General features: G+C 41.5%; 2 protein-coding genes across 9 annotated transcripts; one reads left to right on the forward strand and one right to left on the reverse strand.

The window, feature by feature from the left end:
• The first annotated feature begins 147 nt into the window (after positions 1 to 147).
• LOC123728238 (mucin-2) lies at positions 148 to 8,986 on the forward strand. Of its 6 annotated transcripts, none has more exons than XM_045699912.1 (7): positions 148 to 221; positions 5,029 to 5,449; positions 5,556 to 5,676; positions 5,758 to 6,118; positions 6,221 to 6,351; positions 6,472 to 6,623; positions 6,734 to 8,986. In XM_045699912.1, the coding sequence occupies exons 4-7, from the start codon at positions 5,879 to 5,881 to the stop codon at positions 8,119 to 8,121; spliced, it is 1,911 nt and encodes a 636-aa protein (XP_045555868.1). In that variant the 5' UTR covers positions 148 to 221; positions 5,029 to 5,449; positions 5,556 to 5,676; positions 5,758 to 5,878; the 3' UTR covers positions 8,122 to 8,986. The 6 variants fall into 6 exon arrangements, with proteins under 6 accessions (XP_045555868.1, XP_045555869.1, XP_045555872.1 ...); XM_045699913.1 differs by having other exon boundaries at positions 168 to 221; positions 5,284 to 5,449; XM_045699916.1 differs by lacking the exon at positions 5,029 to 5,449 and having other exon boundaries at positions 175 to 221; positions 5,758 to 5,848; positions 6,031 to 6,118.
• A 359-nt stretch (positions 8,987 to 9,345) lies between these two features.
• LOC123728239 (protein mono-ADP-ribosyltransferase PARP12-like) lies at positions 9,346 to 22,664 on the reverse strand. Of its 3 annotated transcripts, none has more exons than XM_045699919.1 (6): positions 22,280 to 22,664; positions 21,754 to 21,889; positions 10,892 to 11,407; positions 10,651 to 10,781; positions 10,280 to 10,428; positions 9,346 to 10,066 (listed from the first exon to the last, which is right to left on the reverse strand). In XM_045699919.1, the coding sequence occupies exons 4-6, from the start codon at positions 10,716 to 10,718 to the stop codon at positions 9,399 to 9,401; spliced, it is 885 nt and encodes a 294-aa protein (XP_045555875.1). In that variant the 5' UTR covers positions 10,719 to 10,781; positions 10,892 to 11,407; positions 21,754 to 21,889; positions 22,280 to 22,664; the 3' UTR covers positions 9,346 to 9,398. The 3 variants fall into 3 exon arrangements, with proteins under 3 accessions (XP_045555875.1, XP_045555876.1, XP_045555874.1); XM_045699920.1 differs by having other exon boundaries at positions 21,750 to 21,889; XM_045699918.1 differs by having other exon boundaries at positions 10,892 to 10,979; positions 22,280 to 22,663.
• Positions 22,665 to 22,690: the final 26 nt, after the last annotated feature.

The following is a 22,690-nucleotide window of genomic DNA, read 5'->3' on the forward strand; positions in this document are numbered from 1 at the left end:
TGCGCGCTGTACGTTACGGCATGACACGTCACGATGTAACGGAGGGTGAGTTTTTTCAACTTTTCTCCAATACTATAGGGACATTACCATGTCGATCAACGCTTGAATAGAAACGTAGTTCACACCCCAGATTTTGAAGTCAAAACAGTCCCTACAGTCAAATTAGTTTTCTTTGCAGCCTTGTTTGAATGTCGCGGTTGAGCAAATTTGTACGGAATGGGGTGAGTTTACGTTACAACGGAAACAAACGTATTATTGGTAAAACGAAAGTTAGATGATACAAACCTCAATGATTTAATGATGGTTGAAATGATTTTCACCTGTATACATTTGATCTACTAGGGCACTGCAATAATAGTAGTGGAAGATAAGCATACATATATATATCTATGATGTACAGAAAGTTTTGTTTCCAAATTAATTGACATTAATTGTTATTCTAACATTTAGTTCACGCCCTCCATGACCACTTTAGAAGGGGTCCAACATCGGGCAGCGTTGTCTAACATTTGTATTGCTTTGGGGAGGGTTCTGTGGTTTTTGATGGGCACAGGGGATGGTAGTGCTTTTTCCCCCGGGTTTACATTCACCCGTTTGAAGGTTTTACTTCATCATTTCTTGCAACCTAGTAACATTTCCTCATCTGCTTACATGCGCCTCCCCTATATCAGTGTTTTGGTACTTTTTTAACTTTTATTTCTTGTTTTTTACTTAACACGTATTTTTCTTAACTGCATTGTTGGTTAATTAAGGGCTTGTAAGTAATCATTTCACTGTAAGGTCTACTACACCTGTTGTATTCAGCGCATGTGACAAATAAAATGTGATTTGATTTAAAACTGCAGTGAAAATCCTATTTGAATAACGGCGCAAAAGCCCTGTGATTTTTAATATTTCATTCCATTCAGATAATTTAAAATCAAATCCAATTTTATTTGTCACATACACGTGTTTAGCAGATGTTATTGCGGGTGTAGCGAAATGCTTTGAGTACTCTCGACAGTTCATTAGGTATAGAAAACATGCCAGTCTGGCTGTATTTTAAGTTTTGATACTCTGATGCGTTTTCTGTTGCGGATCATCATTCTCCCAAATCGTTTTATAATAATGTAACCACATCCTTCCAGCAGGCACAGTCATTCAGGATAGCGTAATACGTGCTCTACCTCTCTGACCGAGTGGCTATTCCTCGTGGACCTAAAACCCATAATGCTTAATAAATAGCCTATAGCCTAGATATTTGTCATTTAACTTTTTAAAATCATTACCTTTTATGTGTGGCATAAACACATCATTTAATTTAATCTGACGAAGCTATTTCAAAAGTATCCTGTATGCTACCTGCACATATGTCCCAAAATATAATTCCAGCATCCAAACTGTACAGGTTGTGGTGTTGAAAACGCAAACCATGATGTTGATGCACCCGATGTGGCAACCTGGTCTCAGAGCATTTCGTATTATTCTTTACATAAACCCTAAACACTCTATTTCATGTGATACAGCATGTTACGTTTCATATGGTATGTATTAATTTGTGGATGTCTTTCACCCATTTCGTATGATATGTTACGAATTACAAGACATATTATATTTGATGACCGGCTCGATTCGGTCTTATGTAGCAAAATTTGAAATAATGTTTTTTTTTTTTTTTACATTGGATAAAAGTAGAGACACAGAGATAGAAAATGGTATATCTTACACACTACAGTTGAGGAACAATGGGAAAGTAATTATGCTTTGAAAGTTGATAAACTTGTAACCTCACTTTTGAGAAAATGGCCCTTGAATGTTTTGGTACCTACTAGAGAGCTCTTCTTTGTCTACACCCATTCAGCAATCATCTCTTTAAGGATTAACATGTAAGGCTATGTACTTAACTATGTACTCAACAACCGAAGATTTCAAGACTAAAGGCTGGTTTATACTATTGGTGTGTTCTTAAATTTAATCTGGATTGCCAGAGTGTGCTCTGGGTGTTCGTAAACACAGAGCGTTGTCAGACTGTCTTACTAAATTCAGAGCGTTTCCCTCTCGGAGGCGTTCAGAGCGTTTACTCGACGCTCTGGCCGAGGAGTAGGGTTGATCTGAGTGTTACTATCCTGTACTATCCTCATCATGTTACTATCCTGCATGAATATCCAGGTACCTAACCGACCAGGTTCAATGTTAGCGGGCTAACATTAGGCTATAACTAGCAATGCAAATGGCTCTGAGATATTAATAATATTACTACACAGATCATACACATAACATTAGCTAGCAAGCTAATAGTACACTTTAACTTGACATGAAAACAACTTTCTAACAAAATTAGAAACAACCAAATACAGACATTTGAAGGAGATGTATCTTCTGCTTGGATAGTTCCATCTGTGCTAATGACTTAGTGTCTTTAATTCCAGTTTGTCTACAAATGTATAATTTATATGTTGGATTCGTGTCTCCATCTCAACCAAAAATCTAAGTTAAAGAATAGGACTAAATCAAACTTTTGCTATGAGAGATGGGTTTATTTACAGAGCAATTCAGTTGAGAAATTCCTGTTCACATAAAGTAAAGTGCGACCTAGGTTATTCTGAATTGTTGAATGAATCCCACGTATTCTCAACCATTTGAGACAGAAATCACTGTTATGGGATAGGCCTTTTCACACCGCCTCATCATTATTAGTTTCACTATCTATCATTTTATTTTCTACAGCCAACTATGGAAGGTTTATTTCAATCTGGTATTTAAAAACATATATATTTTTACTAATCTCACTTCTGCAGAAAGTGTCTCACTGTGAGTAATAGGTTCCCAAATGGCCTCACAATTGACCATTTCTTTATTTCTCTCCTCTGAAATGGTATTATTGTGAAACACACTTCCCCTTTTCTAGTAATTGGCAGGTGATTGGCAGAATGAGTCAGAAATGCTGTTGTAGTTTAGCTGTGAATGTCGGCTTGAGAGAAATGCCACCCTCCAGAGTTGTTCTGATACTCTCACTGGAAGTTTTTTAACATATTTATAAGCTTTATATTAAAAGAGCAAATATGAAAATATATGCTGACAATTACTTGTTTATACATACTGTACAAAAAAACGGTGCAATTCAGTGATCTCTAATTGTCTACATTTTTTCAAACATAGCTATTTACTCTATTGCAAAAGTGATATTTAATTGTGTTTGGTTGTCAACACAACCAAATATCAACATTTGAAGGAGATTTCTCTTCTGCTGGGATAGTTCCATCTGTGTCACTGACTTAGTCTGGCTTAATTCCAGTTTGTCTACAAATTAATGATTGCTATGTTGGATTCATATCGCCATCTTAAGCAAAACTCAAAGTTAAAGAATTGGACTAAATCAAATCAAACTTTAAATGCACTTTAAATAAAGTTTGATGTGATTCAGTTATATTATTTTACTTAGATTTTTGGTTGAGATGGAGATGTGAGCAACATATTAACTTTGAAATCAACCAAATCTTAAAACCTTAGGCCTATATTTATTGTGTATTTTTAGTTGAATCCTGAGTTGAATAGAAACAATAGCTTTTGATGACTTCGCAAATGCTATAGCCTAAATAGTATCATTAATGATATATGTTTCACTCAAGTATGGTTACATTTCATTTGATCAGTTCAATCTTCTCTCTGAAATGACTTCGATAGTGAATTATATATTTTTAATTGGAGCATGTGTAATAATCATTCTCACGATAGCACATTGGTAGTGGTCACTGACAAATATCAAAGCTAAGCAGGGCTGGGCTTGGTTAAAACCCTGGATGAAAAACCAAATGGTAGCTGTAGATATATTAATTCTCCAGTAGGAGGTGCTGCCCAGCCTATTGTTTTTTTCTTATAGTGGAAATAACGTTGAAGATCTAACGTTGTTTCAACCGTACAAATTCAAAATATTTCATACAAAGTTTGACAATGTTGAAAATTGGTTACCATGATGACATAATCCTGTGGTTGAAATTTCACCCGCAAAACAAGTTTACGTTGATGACTTTTTGCAAATCCAATGTATTCTTTTTGCAAATCCAATGTATTTTAAACATAGATTCCATGTGACAATACGTTGACAAATTACATTGAAACAACGTTGATTCAACCAGTTTGTGCCCAGTAGGTATGCTTTCCTTATTGGTTGTGGTGCACTGGCACGAAACCTGTTGGTGGAAAATTTGTTGCAAATATAATTATAGCATAAACATTTTGAAAATCAGATTTCCAACTAGCTGATCATTGTCTGCAGCCGGTTCTGATCGTAGTGTAGGTCTAATGAAACAGGAAGGGAGAGTTAATTAGTCCGTGGTGGTCGGCAAACCCTTAACCTTCTGGCCCGTAGCCATCGACTGTGCCACGAAAGCATGCTGAAGTGGCAAAGTTGATATCCAGGTTTATAAACACAGGGTCGCTACAGTTATTGTTATTTGTGGACGTACATTTTTTTTAGTTAATTCTATAAGGGGAGAGGGTGTTAACTTTTTCTGCAGTACAAGGGCTGGGTCATCTGAAAATATTAACATTGGGGAGGGGTGCATTTCTTTTATGGCACCTCAAGTTGTTTGTTTGTTTACGGTGAGGAATGAGATCTGGCTGTTCTTTGTCAAGGGGTAAGGCAAACAAGGAGGTAAAGTTAAAGAGGGAGAGCGTTGCTGGGATGTTTAACTTTCCCACGTTTGCTTTGGTAGAACACCTGAGATCAGGGGAACTTTTTGCCCCTTTTTTTTTTACTCAGGCAGCATCCAGGATAGCTGGCTGGATATGAGTTTATCTAGATCTAAAGGTTGTCAGTAGATACACAATACCATATCCTCCTCATAGGACAACATACAACCATGTACTGTACGTCCACAATAGTGGACTATGTTGTACTTTATTTGATAAACCTTTCAAAGCAACACTAGAAGCCTAGCATCGATTTTATGAATGGAGGCCATGGCAGGATATTCTGTTGTCCTTCTGGCTAACACAAATCTCTCAAATCTCTGTAACGTCTGTTATATAAACCTAACGTCTGTTCAGATTAATGCTGGAGCATCCACTATAAAAGGCACTACAATTGGGAAGTGAAGAGTGGTCAAACTTTGTTGGCCCTGCCAGAAAAACTACGATCTAGAGAGACTTCTGTGACCCTTCTAAGATACAAAGGTGCACTATGTTATATCATATTAAACTAGATAGAAATATTTCACAGTGTGAATGAAGTACATTCTTGGTATGGGAATTGGCAATGGGGATTGGTTGCTTTACCATTGGCATTTTCCTATGCCTTCACAGCGAGGGATCCAAGTGTGTACATTTTGAAGCCATGAGCCGCAGATTCAGTGAAGTTCACCGTTCCTCCACAGTTTCCTCTGTGACCAAGCCCACATACGTACTCACCACAGAGTGGGCGTGGTTCTGGGTGGACGAGTACGGCAAATGGGTCCAGTACGCATCCATTGTAAGAGGTGTGAAACACTCAAACAGGCTGACGTGTTACGAGGACAATAATAGAGACGGTAAACTGTTGTTCCCCTTGAATTTGAGTTATTTTCTATAAATCACAGAAAGAGAAGCACAGATTGTCGTCCATCACCAGTGAAGACCTTGAGAAAAGGTACCAGGAGGATCAAAGTGCTGTGGTGAAGTTCACTGCAGGCCAGCAGTCTTATGAGCTGAGTTTCAGAGGTAACACACATCAACGCTCTTGCACAAAATATATTTAATTTACAACAGACATGGTTCAAATAGTTATTCTCATAATTACAGACATGACGCAAAAAAACTAAAGATACGGTACTGACGGTACTGTAAGGATGGTCAGGCGTCGTCCTGTGTTTGTTTCAACTGCAGACAGCAGGTAATGTACGGATGAGGATGAGCTAAGAGGATGGTCACCATGCTCGGTATTGAACCTAATAAACACTCACAATTGCATAATCAATATTTGGGTAATAAGTGGAGAAATAAATATAGGTATTCAATTGAGCTACTTATTTTCTTAGTGTTGAATGTCATGTTCTCTTTTATATTTATCCTCAGGACAAATAGAACATGCAACTCCTCTCAGAATTTCAGAGATGTTCCTGGATTTTGGGACAAGTCTGCCATACCTGACATTGGATATAAGGTCACTTGTTTACATGTGGTTATTCTGCTTAGGCTTACAGGAAGGTTAGTGTTCAACTTTTTGTTTTAGCAGTGACAACTATTTTGTTTTCCCCTCCTGCAGACAGTCAGTCCCTGTCAGAACTCAGAAGAGTATCAGAAGGTCCAGGCACTTTTCAACAAGACCATGAGGGGCTTCCAAATCACCAGCATCGAGAGGGTCCAAAACAGGGACCTCTGGGAAGTCTTCCAGTGGTATTTTTACATCAACTCTCACACACTATCCTAGTATGTTACTTCCAAAATACTAAGTAAACCCTGGCTTGAACAAGATTATGGGGAAGCAGCTAATGTTTTTACCCCTGTTTTTTTTAGGAAAAGAAATTTGATGAAGAAAAACAATGGGGGTAAAAACAGCAAGGAGTTATATCTCTTCCACGGAACGGACCCAAAACACGTAGACGCCATTTGCAGAGATAACTTCGACTGGAGGCTGTGTGGAACCAATGGAACTGTGTATGGCGAAGGTACCTCATGTTAACCAACTGTCAGAAGTGTAGTCAGATTTTAGAAGCAGTCATGATCTCATTATAGTCAGTCATTCTGTTTTACTGATGATCTTCTCTGTTTGTTTAAGGGAGTTACTTTGCCAGGGATGCCAAGTACTCGCACATCTTCACCAGCCACTCAGGAGTGAGGTCCATGTTTGTTTGTCGGGTGCTTGTTGGCGACTACACATTAGGGAACTCGAACCTCCGTCGCCCCCCTCCAAAAGGCGAGGGAAGCCCGACTCTCTATGACAGCTGTGTGGACAATGTCCTGAAGCCATCCATATATGTGGTGTTTGAAAAGCACCAGGTGTACCCCGAGTTCCTCATCAAATACGATAATGGCGTCATGCACTTGTCCTCTTCGGCTCCAGCTCCACCCAAAACTGTCTCTATCCAATCCACTTACATAGTCCAATACCCAACATCCAAACGGATTCAGGCAGCAGCTGCTGCTACGCTGCCAAACTCTCGAGTTCCATCCACTTACACTTTGAGTCCATCTCAAGCAGCCACCACTTTCTATAATCCAACCAATTCTCTTCCCCCTTCACGTCTCCCAAAACCTGCCCGAACCCCACTGGGATTCAGTCAATCTGCAGTCATCATGAAGCCAGCCCCAAGTTCTCAATTGGTGTATACCACCCTAGGCCAAGCTAATTGGTCTTACACTCCCTCATTCAGCAAACTCCCTCATAAACTCATTACCCAAGCCAGCACCCCCTCTCGTACACCCAGTACCCCCTCTCCTACACACCCTACCCCATCCAGTACCCCCTCTTATACACTACCTACCCCAGCCAGTACCCCCTCTTATACACGCATTACCCCAGCTAGTACCCTGTCTTATACACGCGTTACCCCAGCCAGTACCCCCTCTCGTACACCCACTACCCCAGCCAGTACCCCCTCTCGTACACCCACTACCCCAGCCAGTACCCCCTCTCGTACACCCACTACCCCAGCCAGTACCCCCTCTCGTAAACCCACTACCCCAGCCAGTACCCCCTCTCGTAAACCCACTACCCCAGCCAGTAACCCCTCTCGTACACCCACTACCCCAGCCAGTAGCCCCTCTCGTACACCCACTACCCCAGCCAGTACCCCCTCTCGTAAACCCACTACCCCAGCCAGTACCCCTCTCGTAAACCCACTACCCCAGCAAATACCCCCTCTCGTACACCCACTACCCCAGCCAGTACCCCGTTTTATACACCCACTAGGCCACCAAGCATCCACTCTCTCACACTCACTCCCTCAGCCAGTGCCCCCTCTCGCACACTCATTACCCCTGGCACTGCCCACACTCGCTCAAGAAACCCCTTTCGCACACTCTCTACCCCTGCCAGCCCCCCTTCTCGCACACTTTCCCGTTCAACTGACACACCCTCTCAGGCTCACACCCGCTCAACGACTATTACTCGCACGCTCCCTGCCAGCAGTAACTCTCACCCACTATCCCCTTCATCCTCATTAAGCACACCTTATCACACACTTTCTCACTCATCATACACCCCCACTTACACAGACTCTTCCACACTCTCGGGGACTCACCACTCCACATCGAGCACTACTTCTGACACATCTTCTACTATCACATCATCTAGAGTGCAGAAGTTAATTAAACAATTTGGTGGTCAAAGTTCAACCTGTTGACAATTTGTAGTGTTTCTGAATGATAATTGCATTTTCATGTCAAATATGCATAGTTGGTGTGTTAAACCCTTGCAACCCTTACAACAAACAAGAATGATGCTCAACACAGCAGGTTAGCGGCACCTTAATTGGGGAGAACGGTCTCGTGGTAATGGCTGGAGCGGAATAGGTGGAATGGTATCAAACACATGGTTTCCAGGTGTTTGATGCCATTCCATTTGCTCCGTTTCGGTCATTATTATGAGCCATTCTCCCCTCAGCAGCCTCCTGTGATGTTCAACTAGTAACAAGGAATATGATGAGCATGTTTCCTTTACTCTGGGACCTCTGGTCTGCTGATCCTTTACTCTGGGACTTCTGGTCTGCTGATCCTTTACTCTGGGACTTCTGGTCTGCTGATCCTTTACTCTGGGACTTCTGGTCTGCTGATCCTTTACTCTGGGACTTCTGGTCTGCTGATCCTTTACTCTGGGACTTCTGGTCTGCTGATCCTTTACTCTGGGACTTCTGTTCTGCTGATTCTTTACTCTGGGACTTCTAGTCTGCTGATCCTTTACTCTGGGACTTCTGTTCTGCTGATCCTTTACTCTGGGACTTCTGGTCTACTGACACATTTTGTAAAGTAGTTGGATTTCTGTGTTTTCTGTGTATTCAACTAAATAAACTAAATGATCAATAGAAAGTCATTGACTGGATGTTTGTTTGACTAGTGGTGTGGAGTAATGCAGAATAAGTAGGGTGCAGTTCAGCAACATCACCCCTAGGGGGAAGAAAACACCTTAAAAAGTAGAAAAAAACATTAACATTTTTTTTATGCAGTTGTGCGTTCAGAAATGACCATGACTGCATTTACACAGGCAGCCCAATTCTGATTATTTTGTCAACACATGATATATGCCATTTATCAGACTCTTTTATCCAAAGTGATTTACAGACATGCGTGCATTCACTTTACGTATGGGTGGTTCAGGGTATAAAAACCACTACCCTGGCATTACATGCGCCATGCTCTACCAACAGCTAAAAAGGACACATCATTTCAAAATAAAGTCCATAAATACAATTTATTTATACATAAAGGTAATTTCCCCCTAAATTTCAAAAGAAAAAATGGACTACCAAGACGTATAGATTATCTAGTGATGCCATAGGTTTACTTTTTGCTTCCATTTTAGTAAACTGTGATCTTCTTGTCCTTGATGGAGGTGCGCGTGGTATGGAGGTCATAGAGCCGACCCAGGGTGGTGGATGAGAGACGAAAGTCATCAGACCTGGCTGAAACGATGGATGTGTCAGGGAGTTCAGGGAGCCAAACTGTGCAGAAGCATGTGTCAAGGTAGGTCTGGGGGTTCTCTGTCCTGTTGGGCAAGGAGATCTGAAACTTGCATTGTTAGGCAGCACAGGGGTGGTTTGTGAGTGTAGCATGACTGGAATAGGTTGCCAGTGCATGTTGTGGTGGCTCTGGTTTTGAACAAAGTTAGGTGGTGGAACATAGGTCCCAGGCCTGGACCCTTCCCTGTACTGAATAAGGTACTCTGCGTAAACCTGGTACTTCCCGACCACCACAAATACAGAGGGATTGTAGATATCATCCACACAGATGTCATAGGAGATGGTGTGACTTCCGTCTTTTGAAGGGGGGCAGAGGTAGCTGGAGTGTCCTTGCGTGTAATTTCCCACCAGCACATGACAAACAAACATGGACCTGACTCCTGACTGGCTGGTGTAGCTGTTGGAGAACTTGGCATCCTTAGAGAAGTAGCTTCCTGGAAAGAGATGGGTTAGAATTAGAACAATCACAGTGACAGTGTGACATTACAAAGACATTTGTTTTGTCAACTTTTCCACTGTATTTCCACAATGTGACGTGAAAGAGAATAGCAAAAAAACATGTTGTCCAATGCCATTTCCACGTAACATAATACATTGTTATATAAACTTAAAAATCTGTTAGATATCACATGAAATGCAGAGCTCACCTTGCCCATAGGGCGTTCCATGTGTTCCACCCATCCTCCAGTCTATGTTCTGCAGGTATATAGCGTCCACGGGTTTAGAGTCTGTTCCATGGAAGAGCTGCTTCTCATTCTCCTTCCCTGCATTTGTCTTTCTCATCACATCTCCTTGCCTTGGGAGAGGAACAACAGATTCATTTGTCCGTATCTTCATTGGCATGTCACCTCATAGCATTTGCAAGTGTTTGCTACTAGAATCTAAGTACCAGTTACCATTAACATGTTACATCTGTTTGCATATGTTATGTTGTAACTGCTTTGATTAATGCAGTCAATATGAACATGTTTCTTGGGTAGATTACATTTCTTTTGGCATGAGGAGTTTGGATTCTTACCACGAAAAGACCTCCCACAGGATCCGATTCTGCACCCTCTCAATACTCTTCACACTGAAGCCAGTCATAGTTTGATGGAAAAGATCCAGAATATTCTTGTGCTCAGTTGAGGAACTCTGCAGAGCAACCCTCTAGAGAGAATGCATTTGAAAATAACATAGTTTTACCAATGTAATAGCTTTATAATGCACTGCCTTCTGACCAGATGGAAGATCTTATGAGTTAAAAAGTGATTATGAACCTTGAATCCAGTTTCAGGTACTGAAGATTTATCCCAGTGACTGGGTAAAGCTTTGGATTTCAGCAGGCAGTCACCAGAGTCTTTCTTGCTGAGGATGAGTAGAGAAAGTTAGACAGTGTTATAAAAAAATACAATCAGTACAGTATAATCTCATCCACCTGGCAGCTCTCTCTCCTAATTTATATCCAATAGCAATTGAGCCCAGGGACGAGGTTAGTGTAGTCTACTCTACAAGATCTTTTACCAAAGTGTGTTGTCACAAGCATCATTAGTATCACTGATTGCCTGGACGTTGCGGTAGGTGGACAATATAGATGCCACCAGTTCATTAGGTACTCCCCTCTGCTGCAGGGTGTTGATCAGGTGGGGCTCGTATAAGTCATGAGACCTGCCACAATCCACGTCTGCAGCACAGGTTCCTGTAATGTAGTGCTCATAGACATGGAGTCTTCTGCAGCTCCCTTTGTCAGGACAGTAGCCATACTCTCCACTACCTTTGTTGTATGTGAAGCAAACCTGGAGACAAATACAGACCACTCCTGATGAGGGATTGATAAGGACATTGGATAAGTGCAAACTCTGTTTAAGTGCATTGATAAAAGAATGATCTAATAAAGGTAAATGAATCAATAAACCATGATGAATTATTAGTCATACAGCATGGTTAATGAATAATCAATGTAATGATCAATGTAGTGATGGATTGTTCTGATTAGTTCCAGAAAGTCCAGGAACCACTGGAGAGGGAAAGAAATGTGTGTATGCAATTAGTATAGAGAGCAGGGGACAGATGGTAAAGGGAATAAAACTTCAAAGGGTTCCTAACCTTGAGGGAAAGGAACAGGCTGAGCTAGATAGTGATAAACAGTATGTGTGAAGTCAATGGGGGATGCAGGTCACTAACAGTTTGTGTGTAAATGCATGTGCGTAAGTAAGCAAGAACTATAAAATGACTGTTTTGTTATCCTGATGCCAGAATGTTCTCTGAATAAAGCTACAGAAACCTTTTGCAGAAAGCTGAGTCCTTGCCTAATTATTTAACCCATTGTCTTACAAACCTTGGGCATTAGTCAAGGCGAATTGATTATTGATTATTATCATCAAGATATAAAATTCCTTTAACAATTGGTCCTTCGAGCCGGATCTCAAAAACTGCCGCTGTCGTTCCAAAGAGACACCGAAACCGTGCACGGGCGGATGAAATATCCGTAAATCAAAGACCTGGCCCTTTACTGTGGGTTCTTTACAGGCCGGTGGCAAACTGGTGCGATTGATGTGAGAGTGAAAGGCGGGAGCAAGTAGAGGATTTTAATGTACTCTGGGTGTTAGACGCTGAAATTGGTGAATGTTATAGCTGGTGACCTGGGGGGGGGACTGTCACGTCCTGACCAGTAGAGAGGATATTTTGTTATTGTAGTTTGGTCAGGACGTGGCAGAGTGTAGTTTATTTATTTATTACGGGGTTTTATGGTCACTGGTCTGTTTGTATTTCTATGTGTATGTTCTAGGATAGTTTTCTATGTGTAGGTTGGGTGCTGGACTCTCAATTGGAGGCAGGTGTTTCTAGTTGCCTCTGATTGGGAGTCCTATAAATAGGTGTGTTTTTGTTTGTCACTTGTGGGTAGTTGTTTGATAGCACTGCTTTTGTTGAGCCTGCTGCTCTGTTCCTGTCGTTAGTTTGTTTATTGTTTTTCCTGTGGATGCTTTGCTCGTATATATTAAAAAGATGAGTATCTACATTTCACCTGCTGCAGTTTGGTCTCTTCAACACGGCTGTAATTATGACACAGGCAGTAAAACCTAAAAATAAAACGGGTTGCAGTGTTTGTCTATGAGCGAGATAAAGACAGGGTTAGGATAGATACGTATGATCATTCTAGCAGAATAACTCTATATTGTGAGAAGGAAAATTAATGGGTGTGATACACATAGAAAACATATTGCTCAAATCAATAGTCGAATTGGAAAAAAAAGCTGGTTTGTTCTTTTAAGCGTGGGATAGAAGCAATGTGTCATATAGCATACGAATAATTATTCTTTGAAATAGAAAAAAGAGCTGGTTTGTTCTTCGAAATAGAAAAAAGAGCTGGTTTGTTCTTTTAAGCGTGGGTGATATAGCATACGAATAATTATTATCTATGGGAGAAGTGAGACCTAATATGGCGGAGTGAGAAACAGATATTATTGTCAACAATTACATTAAGCAACAGATAAATAGGCTGTTAACTAGGGCTTTACGACCCCTGGAAGATAGTTTATAGTTGCATACGTATGCGACCTAATGTCCGATCAATATCCCCTCTATAGATAAAGTTTCGAGAGAGAGTAACTATGCTGGGATGAGTGATTGCGTGTGAGGAGAATTCTGTCAACAATCGCGAGAAAAAGACAGGCAGTAAAACCTAAAAATAAAACAGGTTGCAGTGTTTGTCTATGAGCAAGATAAAGACAGGGTTAGGATAGATACGTGTGATCATTCTAGCAGAATAACTCTATATTGTGAGAAGGAAAATTAATGGGTGTTGATACATATAGAAAACATATTGCTCAAATCAACAGTCGAAATAGAAAAAAAAAAGCTGGTTTGTTCTTTTAAGCATGGGATAGAAGCAATTACGAATAATTATTCCCCAAATTCTAGGTTAATAATAATTATTCTTCAATTCTAGCTTAACGACGGTAAATAGCATACACATAAAGATTAACAGCGAGTAGACACTGATTGTATTTGATCCAGAGTTGTATAAATTAAAGCACATAGAATAAAAGATAGTTTAAGGTTCTTACGAATAATCCTTTTAAAATTCTAGGTAGGGAAAACAAGCAGAATAAATACGAGTGTACTTTAACAACATGGGTGGTAAATCCTCTAAGGAGATCCCGGTATTGACGGGAGATGAACGTTTTATGCTGGGAAAAGATAAGAGGAACATTTATTTTGCCCCGAAATGGAGGAAGAAATACGATTTTGATGGATGTTTAAATGTTGTTAGATTGGAATCACTGGTTAAAGAAATACATAGGGTCTGTGGGGATAAGACAGAGAAGCAGCGCACAGAAGGCCTTGACACCGCTTGTGTCTGGCTGGCAGATTCTAGAAAGAGAGCGGAGGGGGCCAAGAGTAAGGAAGTTACAAAGAATGAATGTTTGGGTAGCCAGGAGCAGACAGAGAGGACTCCCACGGCTCCCACAGAGACACCATCTAAACCCAAATTATACCCCTCCCTGGCTGACCAGGGGTGGCGGGAGAACCCAGATAACGAGGTGGTGGTAGTGAGACGGAGGCAACCACATCAAGTGCCGCCCGTACCAATACCCCCTCCCCCATATGCTGGTCCTCAGGGAGCTGAGGGAGGTAGAGAGGAAGAGACACAGGGAGGAGGACAGGATTTAGCCACTTTATTGAGAAAGTGGATTGAAACAGAGGTGGGGAGAAAGATGGGAACTAGGGGAAGAGAGCGTGTTCGTGGTGCTGCACAACCCAGAGCCCTCAGTAGACTCGTTTCCCATAACCAAAGTCCGGATAGGAATAGACAAGAGGGAAGTGGGGATGATTCGGAATGGATAGAAGAGAAGGAGAGGACAGTCAGACAGTACCCTCTGATAGCCTTACCTAAACCCCGAGCTGGGGATGACGGACAGGGGCCGACACTGGAGGTATATAGAGCATGGACTCAGAGAGATGTAGCCAGGGCAGTAGAAGGGGTAGGACATCCCAAGACAGGTATGGATGGGTTCAAGAGAGATTTGTAGGCTCTGACAGCCAGCTTTAAACTAAACACGGGTGAAGTAGAGAGAGCAGTTAGACAGCTGGTGGGAAAAGATTGGGCAGCAGTTAGGGGAAATTGGGTACCAGAAAATGGTGATTTGATAGTAGTGCCCTGGGCGACAGATGGACAATATGTCGAGAAAATCACACAGCTGTGTAATAATCTGAGAGACCACCATTACCGACATGCAGATTTCTCTAAGGTTCACGAGTGTAAACAAGAAGACAGTGAGAATATAAGCCAATACCTAGAGAGATTAAAGGACGTGTTCAACGCAAATAGTGGGTTAATAGAACCCCCGGGAGTGGATGGATTTCATGCCCCGTATCACCAGCAATTAAAAATTGCTTTCCTCAGTGGAATGCGCCCTGAGATAAGTCGCGCCATCAAACAGAACCTAGTAGGGTGGGGGCTAGCAGATCTGAGGGAATTAAAGAGATATGCAGTACACTATGAGCAACTTGGCAAAGGTGAGAAAGAGAAGAAGGAAAGGAAAGGAGCAGAGTATCTGATGGCCACTCTAGGAGAGATTGCAGGGAATGGTAGAGGTGACAAAAGAGAACAGAATAGCAGGAAAGGGGAGAAAGAGGAATACAACTGTTTCAATTGTCACAAGCTAGGACACTTTGCTAGACAGTGTAAAGCACCGTGTAACCACTGCAGGGAGGGAAACCATTCTCGTAGAGATTGTAACAAAAACAGAGACAAGCAAGGCCAGAGAGGGAGTAGAGACAAATACAGAGAGAAGAAGGTCAAGGGCCCACAGCCAGACTCAGAGGAGGAGGAGGATGAGGCATGACTAACTATGGAGAGCGGGGGAACAAACACTAGTGAGGGGAAACAGGATTTTCAGGATTTAGTTATAAACAGCGATTGTGAAGTTTTTGAATTGGCTACAATTGATTTGGCATTACAACAAGAACAGAAACCCTATTTAACACTAACAGTAATGGGAGATAGAATCACATTTCTGTGTGATACTGGGGCGTGTCGCACAGCAATCTGTGAAGACGAGGCTCCCAAAGGGATAAAAAGTAATGGGGAACAGATAATAGTACGGTCAGCATCAGGACATCAATTCATGGAGCGGTTGTCTGCTCCTATAGCCCTGAAACATGAGTCATCTGGGGGAGAAGCCACTGTCCCGGTTCTAATATCTAAACTATGCCCAGTAAACTTGTTGGGCAGGGATGTGATGACAAAATGAAATGTGGCAGTCACACACACTGAGAGGGGAATGAAGGCATACGTTGTCAGAGACAACATGGTTGTCTGTGGAGACGGGGAACCATGTTATTGGTACAGTCAGGATTTGCTGAGGGGGGGATAACAGATATTCCTAAAACCTTGATGGAACTCTCCGACCAACTGGCACAAGGACTCATTAAAATGTCACCTGATGACTTACACTGTACTCTCTGGTATAACAAACGCCAAGGTCCAGATCTTGTCTATGAGGAAGCATTACTTAGAACCCCAGAGAGAACTATAGGGTTAAAGTGGTTACACTATGACAGCACTCATGTTGCTGTGGAAGTTGAGCTACTTCCACAAGACCAGACATTGTTCAGAGAAAGGTGGAGCCCCCATGTATCTCTCGCCAGGGAGCCCCCAGAAAGGTGGGAGGAAATGGGCCAGTGGGTGTCACAGGGGAGGAAAATCACAAACTGGGTCGTCATGATTAGTGGAGATCAACACAGTCCCTCAACCGATAGGTATCGCAAGAAGCTATATTGGAGAGCTAATAGTGTTCCTTCTGTACACCTAGAAGCCAGGATATCTTAAAGGGGTATACACACATGGCATTTTGGAAGTTTTGTTTTCTGAGTTTTAATTAAGCACGAGAAATTCTTTTGATAGGGAATGTTCTGGGAACCTGGGATACAAAATGTAGATACAGTTTTTAGCCTTCATTTGTCTAATGTAGTAAGAAACACGGTTCTGAAAGGGTGGTATGACTTTTGACCCCTCTGGTGACTTTTCCTGTGTGGTCTGATCAGCCACATTGAAAAGCCATTTGGATGGTGAATTTAAGGTCATTGGAGAGACTATCGGCTCCGTTGGCAGGCATGTATTTTAGTTTTGATTTTAAGTTTATGTTTGGTAAATTCGCTAGGAGGAGATATGATCATTTTGTTGAAAGTAATTGTTACCCTAACTAAAAGGGCAATGAAAGCTTAGTTGGTTTCAGGTGTTAGACACTGAACCATTGCCCGGACACTATTCTGCACAGTAGGCCGAAATAGTAGCATTGACTAGAACCGGTGAAATAAGAAAGGAGAGAAAAGTTACTATTTACACAGACAAGCACATAGACATTTAAAACCATACAAAACAGCACAGATAAATCTTAAAGAAGATAAAACACTTGACAGAGAATTGTTACAGAATAGCCGAGGATGAAGGCCCCAGGGAGAATTGGACATGTGGAAAATGAAAGGGGGCATCCTACAAGAGAAGGTCTGACATAAGGATAATTTACTTATCCTACCAAAGACACTGTATGGATACGCAGCAATATTGATACATAGGCTAAGCAATGTATCAAGGGGAGGGAAGTATAGTAGAGTAGTTAGGAAAGAGTGATGGCCTAGAGGATAATTACTTAAACAAATTATTTTTTGTAAAAAGATCCATTCCAACATTTGGAATTGGACTTATTGAACTATTCCGAATTAAGGGGAAAAAGGGGTGTTTAACAATAATAGATAAGTATAGCAAAGGGGTAGAAGTATTACCAACTTACTTGGTGGACATGATTATGGTAGCTAAAATATTAAGTCAAGATATGATCTCTAGAGTTGGTTTACTAGGAGCCATCTCTTTAAATGATGGATGACATTTTAGCTAATCAGGTAGAGCCTATAGAATGACAGAGTTAGAGAGATCAGAACAGGTAGACATAGAAGTTGAAGAAATACTAGCACAGCACATGAGAAGACTGTTTGTTAACCAAACCCGTATGTCCAAGACTTTGTATCCAACAGGTGAGTAACAGGAGAAGGTGATTCACTCAGTAAAACCAGGAGACTGGGTGTGGATCCAGTCCCTGAGGAGAAAAGACTGGAAGCAGCCCCGTTGGGAAGGCCCATACCAGGTTCTGTTAAACCACTGCCTTTGCCATTAGAAAAGCTGAAAGAGTCATTTGGGTCCACGTTACCCACTGCAAGAAGGTATGTACACATATGAGCACTGCTGATCACACACAGAGTTAGGAGAAGAACCCAGTACCAACAGGGTCCGGGGGTTACCTCCTTAACGAAGATTCCCTATCCCGACCGTTCATCACTGTGTGTGCTCCTAGAGGTGTGAGTATGGGGTGGTACCTAGCAGATCAACTAAGGGCAGGAGAGGGTTGGCGGTTTTTGGGAAGAGTAGAGACTCGAGCTGCATCATAGTTTTGGTAACCTTTCTGATACATTCAGATCCACCACCTTCCGGTACTAATCATACGATACCGTTGTCATTGAGAAGAAGTAGAAGATAAACTATATAATACACTGATGAGTGACATACAGAATAAGGAATCAAAGAAAATCAAGATGTAGAATTTAAGGTAAACATGAAACAATTTCCTGGGGAAGCAGACAACTGTAAAGGAATTGGGGTTGGCCAGATTGAAGTACTCAGCCAACCCACCTTGGTTCACCTTAACTCCTGATGAGTACCAGTGTTATAGATACAAGAATGGCACCGAGAACTTAGATGATTTTTATGGCTGAAAGTAATCGTTAATGTGACTGACTTAGGTTTGAAAGATGAATAGAAAATGTTTAACCTCACAGCACCTATAACTGATGAAGGGTGGGCTAGTACCAGCAAAGGACGCATACGACAGAAATTACCACAAAGGGTGGTTAGGAACTTGCGCCCTGGGGTTATTGGTCCAACCAGTTCGAGTTAGTCATCAGAGGCCAGTTGTAGGAGGTTAAAGTAGGCACAGGAGGAGTTTTGACCAGGATGGGAGAAGCTTTGTCTAGATGGATGCTATTGGCATCCTCAGGGAAGTTCCAGATGAATACAAAGCTATGAATCAAATATGTGAAGGCTTTAACACTACATTATTTTGGTGGTTGACAATAAATAGAAATGTGGATTGGATTAATGACATCTTTTATAATCAACAGAGATTCATGAACGAAAACGGGGATGCAGTAAAGAGGTTCTCTGACCAATTATCCGCCACCTCCCTCATGACCTGGTAAAATAGACTGACTCTCGATATGTTATTGGCAGAAGAGGGCGGTGTAGGCAGAATGATCAGGTTCATTGCTGTACGTACATTCCTGATAACACAGCCCATGTTTGGGAAATGGAAAAGTGTTGTAAGAACTGTATTATGGGCTGCTTTCACCTGTATGAGTGTGTTTGTATTGTGTGGATGTTGTCTCATCCCATGTGTGAGAGGTTTAATCACCAGGACTCTAGAGAGATCGATGACGCAGCAGATGGTGAGATATGGACCAATTCCGAGCTCCGATCAGTGGGATGGCGAATGCGGGCCTCCAGGCCAGGAAGATGGCTCGGTTTCTTTTAATCACGAGGAGCCAATGTTTGATGAAACAATTTTCAACGTTTAGATTGACTGTTCCTTTAATGAAAATTATGATGAAAATCCTAAATCGAAGTGTCATAATTGGAAATAGGCCCAGGACAGTCATTGAGGAGTAGGAGGAATATTCATGTATTGGTCTTGTTTAATCCTTGTATCACAATTAAGTTACATATAGCGTGTGATTATTTGTGTTTCCATATAGCGTGTGATTATTTGTGTTTCCATATAGCGTGTGATTATTTGTGTTTCCATATAGCGTATGATTATGTGTGATTACATATAGCAGGTGATTAGTAGGGTTCTCATATAGTATTTGATCATCATGGTGAATTATTTAATCCTTTAAGGGTGGAATTGATAAGAGAATTATCTAATAAAGGTAAATGAATCAATAAACCATGATGAATTATTAGTCATACAGCATGGTTAATGAATAATCAATGTAATGATCAATGTAGTGATCGATTGTTCTGATTAGTTCCAGAAAGTCCAGGAACCACTGGAGAGGGAAAGAAATGTGTGTATGCAATTAGTATAGAGAGCAGGGGACAGATGGTAAAGGGAATAAAACTTCAAAGGGTTCCTAACCTTGAGGGAAAGGAACAGGCTGAGCTAGAATGTGATAAACAATGTGTGTGAAGTCAATGGGGGATGCAGGTCACCAACAGTTTGTGTGTAAATGCATGTGCGTAAGTAAGCAAGAACTATAAAATGACTGTTTTGTTATCCTGACGCCAGAACGTTCTCTGAATAAAGCTACAGAAACCTTTTGTAGAAAGCTGAGATCTTGCCTAATTATTTAACCCATTGTCTTACAAACCTAGGGCATTAGTCAAGGCGAATTGATTATTGATTATTATCATCAAGATATAAAATTCCTTTAACATGCATCAGTCCCAATTTACATATATCCCAATTCAAATACATAATTTTTACAGATATCTGCGCGCTAAGTTTAGTACACATACTTGGATGATAGCCTCAAGTCTGTGCATTCATCAGTAGTCATTTTGGACATGGGGAAATAAACATTGAATATACAATCCCTGTGAATCAAAAGTAAGAATCAGCTCATGTTCCTTGCTGGCGTTGCATCTTTAAGTGTGAATTCAACTTAATTATAAAGTGGCTGACATAAACATTCGGAAAGTATTCAGACCCCTTGACTTTTTCCACATTGTGTGACGTTACAGACGTATTTTAAAATGGATTAATAATTCTTTGCCCCCTCATCAATCTACACCCAATACCCCATAATGACAAAGCAAAAACAGGTATGTAATTTACATAATTATTCAGACCCTTTACTCAGTACATTGTTGAAGCATCTTTGGCAGCGATTACAGCCTTGAGTCTTCTCCCATTCTTCTCTGCAGATCCTCTCAAGCTCTGCCAGGTTGGATCGGGAGCATCGATGCACAGCTATTTTCAAGTCTCTCCAGAGATGTTAGATCGGGTTCAAGTCCGGGCTCTGGCTGGGCCACTCAAGGACATTCAGAGACTTGTCCCGATGCCACCCCTGCGTTGTCTTGGCTGTGTACTTAGGGTCGTTGTCCTGTTGGAATGTGAAAATTCGCCCCAGTCTGAGGTCCTGAGCACTCTGGAGCAGGTTTTCATCAAGGATCTCTCTGTACTAACTCCATCTTTCCCTCGATCCTGACTAGTCTCCCAGTCCCTGACACTTAAAAACATCCCCAAAGCATGTTGCTGCCACCACCATGCTTCGTGACGTTTGGCATTCAGGCCAAAGAGTTCAATCTTGGTTGTCATCAGACCAGATAATCTTGTTTCTCTTGGTCTGAGAGTCCTTTAGGTGCCTTTTGGCAAATTCCAAGCAGGCTGTCATGGGCCTTTTACTGAGGAGCGGCTTCCATCTGGCTACTCTACCATAAAGGCCTGATTGGTGGAGTGCTGCAGAGATGGTTGTCCTTTTGGAAGGTTCTCCCATCTCCACAGAGGACCTCTGGAGCTCTGTCAGAGTGACCATCGGGTTCTTGGTCAGCTCCCTGACCAAGGCCCTTCTTCTCTAATTGCTCAGTTTGGATGGGCGTGCAGCTCTAGGAAGAGTCTTGGTGGTTCCAAACTTCTTCCATTTAAGAATGATGGCGGCTCTCTCTCTCTAATTCCTTCCACCTCATGGCTTGGTTTTGGATCTGACATGCACTGCCAACTGTGTGACCTTATATAGACAGGTGTGTGCCTTTCCAAATCATGTCCAATCAATTGTATTTACCACAGGGGGACTCCCATCAAGTTGTAGCGACATCTCAAGGATGATCAATGGAAACAGGATGCACGTGAGCTTAATTTCGAGTCTCATAGCAAAGGGTCTGAATACGTATGTAAAAAAGATATTTCTGCTTTTTCTTTTTAATACATTTGTAAAAATGTCTAAAAAACAGTTTTTTCTTCGTCATTATGGGGTATTGTGTGTAGATAATTGAGGATTATATTTTTTAGAATAAGGCTATGACGTAACAAAATGTGGAAAAAGTCAAGGGGTCTGAATCCTTCCCGAATGCCTATGACGCACATACTGGGGGTAAAAGGGCGTTGTCATTCTGCAGCAGTAATGTACACAGCTCCTTCCTGTCCAGTTCCTCCAGTTAATGCTCTCTCAGGACTCTGATGTTATGCTCTGACGTCAGCTCATGGCAGAGACGGCATCCTTGTCTGGAAATCACAAGAAGGAGAGGCGATTTCTTATTAAGCTCTTAAAAAAACATATATTAGGTTTTCCTTAAATGTCAAATCTACAAACTGCCATGAACCTGTAGCAATTGACATTTATACTGTAGTGAATTACCTGTCACATTCTGTAAGACCACATGAATTTAGAAAATGTCAGAAATAATAGTAGAATTAATAAAAGTAATATGACGGGTAAATAACTTCCGGAGTAAAAACAAACAGTAAAGCAAAAAAAGTTTACCTCTCATTGGATGGACATGTTCCATACAGATAAAACGTACACAGTTGTAAATGAGAACTTGTTCTCAACTGGCCTACCTGGTTAAATAAAGGTGAAATAATAAATAAATGTTCCATACAGATAAAACTTACATAGGTGTAAATTGCTGCAGCCACTCCATCCATTAGCTCTGCATAACCTCATCTTTGTCTTGGCAACTATCAGTTTGTTTCCCTTAGAGACAGCCCTGGTAAACATCTCCTGATTCCCTAAAACACTTTCCAGGTCATCTTCCATCGTGCTAATGTTGGCACGTAATTCTCCCAGCTCTCTGGACCCATTATGGGCAGAGGACCTTGTAGAGCAGAGCTGTTGTATCCATGTCAGTCACCGTAGAACACCGGACTGTTGGCCCTCGCAAAACTGTACATATATTGTCAAATCTGAAGTAGAACATTGCTCTCCATTAACTACAAAACAGGTGACCAGCATGCGACAAAACCATTTCTGACGAAATGAAACTTACAGCATATGTAACCACTCCCCTATTATGAAGGTAGCAA

Source organism: Salmo salar, chromosome ssa17, assembly GCF_905237065.1.
Source record: "Salmo salar chromosome ssa17, Ssal_v3.1, whole genome shotgun sequence".
Classification (NCBI taxonomy): domain Eukaryota; kingdom Metazoa; phylum Chordata; class Actinopteri; order Salmoniformes; family Salmonidae; genus Salmo; species Salmo salar.